Source organism: Cyprinodon variegatus, unplaced genomic scaffold (assembly GCF_000732505.1).
Source record: "Cyprinodon variegatus isolate N-32 unplaced genomic scaffold, C_variegatus-1.0 Scaffold2155, whole genome shotgun sequence".
In the NCBI taxonomy this organism is placed as follows: Eukaryota; Metazoa; Chordata; class Actinopteri; order Cyprinodontiformes; family Cyprinodontidae; genus Cyprinodon; species Cyprinodon variegatus.
The window spans coordinates 18,734-21,256 of record NW_015152608.1 but is presented as its reverse complement, the minus strand read 5'-3'; the positions used below and the strand labels follow the sequence as shown (position 1 = coordinate 21,256).

General features: G+C 39.2%; 1 protein-coding gene across 1 annotated transcript in view; it reads left to right on the top strand.

Moving 5' to 3' along the window:
- Window positions 1–1,181: 1,181 nt before the first annotated feature.
- LOC107105213 (kelch-like protein 4) overlaps window positions 1,182–2,523 on the top strand; it is a 4,185-nt gene continuing 2,843 nt past the window's right edge. The window contains exons 1-2 of the mRNA XM_015405338.1: window positions 1,182–2,041; window positions 2,125–2,521. Coding sequence (XP_015260824.1) covers window positions 1,225–2,041; window positions 2,125–2,521 — 1,214 coding nt within the window. The 5' untranslated portion in view covers window positions 1,182–1,224. The remainder of the gene's footprint in view (window positions 2,042–2,124; window positions 2,522–2,523) is intronic.

The window sequence follows — 2,523 nt, the reverse complement described above, 5'->3', positions numbered from 1 at the left end:
CCAGTAAAGATGACTTCAATCCCACATGAACGTCGTGATGTGTGGGAACTCCAAATGCCGTACCTTAGTCTGAACCTTTATCCGCTTTACCATCCTGGAGGAGACATGTGGGGAGAGAAAAGTTTGGGGATTTCTAGACTGCTGCCTCTGTAACCCTGCCCCAGATAAGCAGAACATGAAGAGTAAAAGAACATTTTGCTTTTTTGCGATCAGTGGTTTTATTTATGTAGTGAACTACTTGCTTTGGGTGCACTAGAATCACTCTCCCCCTCCCTGTCCTCTTCTTTCTCAAACTGTGTGTTAGGCCTGAGCACCAAATTTCATTGCTTCAATCAGTTTTGATGAGGACTGTTCATGACCAAAACAGAGATAGTGACAAGGGTGCTGTGTAGTGAGTTAAAATGGTTAAGAAATAAAGGCAATACAGAAACTTACAATCAGTTATGAGGAGATCAGAGCTTGGAGCACATGTTGAGAAAACTAGGCTCAGAAACATATTGCAGAATTAGGCTGGAAAAATCAGCATTGGAGCTGATATATTGGTCTTTAAAAAATAGGTAGGGGATGAAAGCAGGGAGCACAGGAAAAGAGTTGTTGTAGAAATAAAGACAGGGCAGCTGACTGAGGTAGATCGGTTTTCACAGATGCAGTAAGACAGAAGTGCTTAGAAATTAATGCCGTAAAAGTAAAAAATAAAATAAAATCCACTGGACTTGGTTTCCAAGATTTGAAGACGTTTTGCTTCCCCTCCAGGAAGCTTTCTCAATCAAAAGTCTTTATATAGACAAGGCCTTGTATTGTTTGGAAACATAGAAATGGAAACCGATGAGAAATTCATGGAAACATAAAAAATATTAACTGACCAAAAATATTTTTAGAACTAGATTATCTCTGGCTCATTAAAAGTTGTTTCTGGAATAAAAAGCTTTACACATCTGTGTAAAAATTCTTTAGTATTTAACTTTTTTCTCATTCTCTTTTAACAAATGCATTCAATTTAAATGGGAACCACTACATCAAAGGTCAAGCCATGAGAGCATTTGAAACTGGATCTCTCTGGCCCAGTTGCTATAAAAAGGTCCTTGTTTATGTGAGGAAATATTAGTCTGGACAGAAGAAGGAGACAGCACTGAGTGTTGAAGAAAACAACGCAAGGTGGATATCTCTAAATTCATCAAGATATTTTGCTTAATTGCATTTGCAAAGTTAATCATTCATCTTGAAATGGAGTTTACCAGGCGCTACCTTCCAATGGAGTGGGAAGAGCGATGGCGGAAAGAGAAGGAGAGGAGAAAAAGAATGATTGAAGAAGGTGGAGAAGGGTTAGAAAGAGACAACAATGAACTGAGGCAGATTGTTGCTTATAACAATTCAAAGATGGGCCTAAAAAGTCTGGGTGATAAGACCGAAGAAAATGACTTGAGAAAGACTGAAATTGATATGGAATCGACCAGTGAATGTATGAGTGGTAAGGGATTCGGGGATGTTGGACAGCACGTCTGCACATACTCAAGCAGAACCTTTCATAAGGACATATTTAAGACTCTGAAAGAACTGCAGAATTCCTCTCTTCTTACAGACCTGACACTGACTACTGAGAATGGCAGAAACTTCAATGTGCACTCCCTTATCCTAGCTGCTGTCAGTGGCTTTATTTTAGAAAAACTAAATGAAATAAATGTGTTCCAGTCTTGGAATACTGAGGGGAAAATCAAAATGAGGTCAGTACTAATAGGTTCCGAAGTTGATGAAGTTGGGCTTCAAGCAATTATTGAGTTTGCTTATTGCGGGGATGTATCGATTTTGAACAAGGACACAATAACTCAAATCAAGACTGCAGCCGAAGTACTGAAGGTTCCAAGACTTCTGGATCTCTGCAACAACATGGATACAAGATGTGAAGATCAATGTCCAAAAATAGAGCAAGACATTACTTTTGCAGATGTTAATCTAAAAAATACTCTTCAGTCCATTGAAAGAATGTGGAGAGACAAAGTTGGATGTGATGTCATCTTGGAAGTGGATGGCACTTTTTTCCATGGTTAGTTGACAAAATCTTAGAAACACTGTACTTTATATTCTGTGATAACAGCTAAGTTTGATTTTATTATCTGTCTCTTTAAGTTCATAGAGTTATCCTGGCAGCAAGCAGTGACTACTTCCGTGGGATGTTTACCAGTGGAATGAAGGAATCCCATCAAAACTACATTGCCCTTCCATTTATTCCATCTTGTGAATTAGAGACACTAATTAATTGGTCCTATAGGGGGACCCTTGTGCTTAGCTGGGATTCTGTTTTTGAGATAACCTGCACTGCCCTCCAGCTTCAGTTTCAACCTGCTTTCTTGCTTTGCCTCAGATTCTTGCAAGAACAAATACATATTAACTCATGCCTGGATGTGGCATCTTTTGCTGAAGCATATGGCTTGTCAGGGCTGCTTGAGGAAGCTAATGACTTTATACTGAGGAACTTCAGGGAAGTATCTGCAACTGCTAAGTTTCAAGACCTTGCAGCAGAGAAGC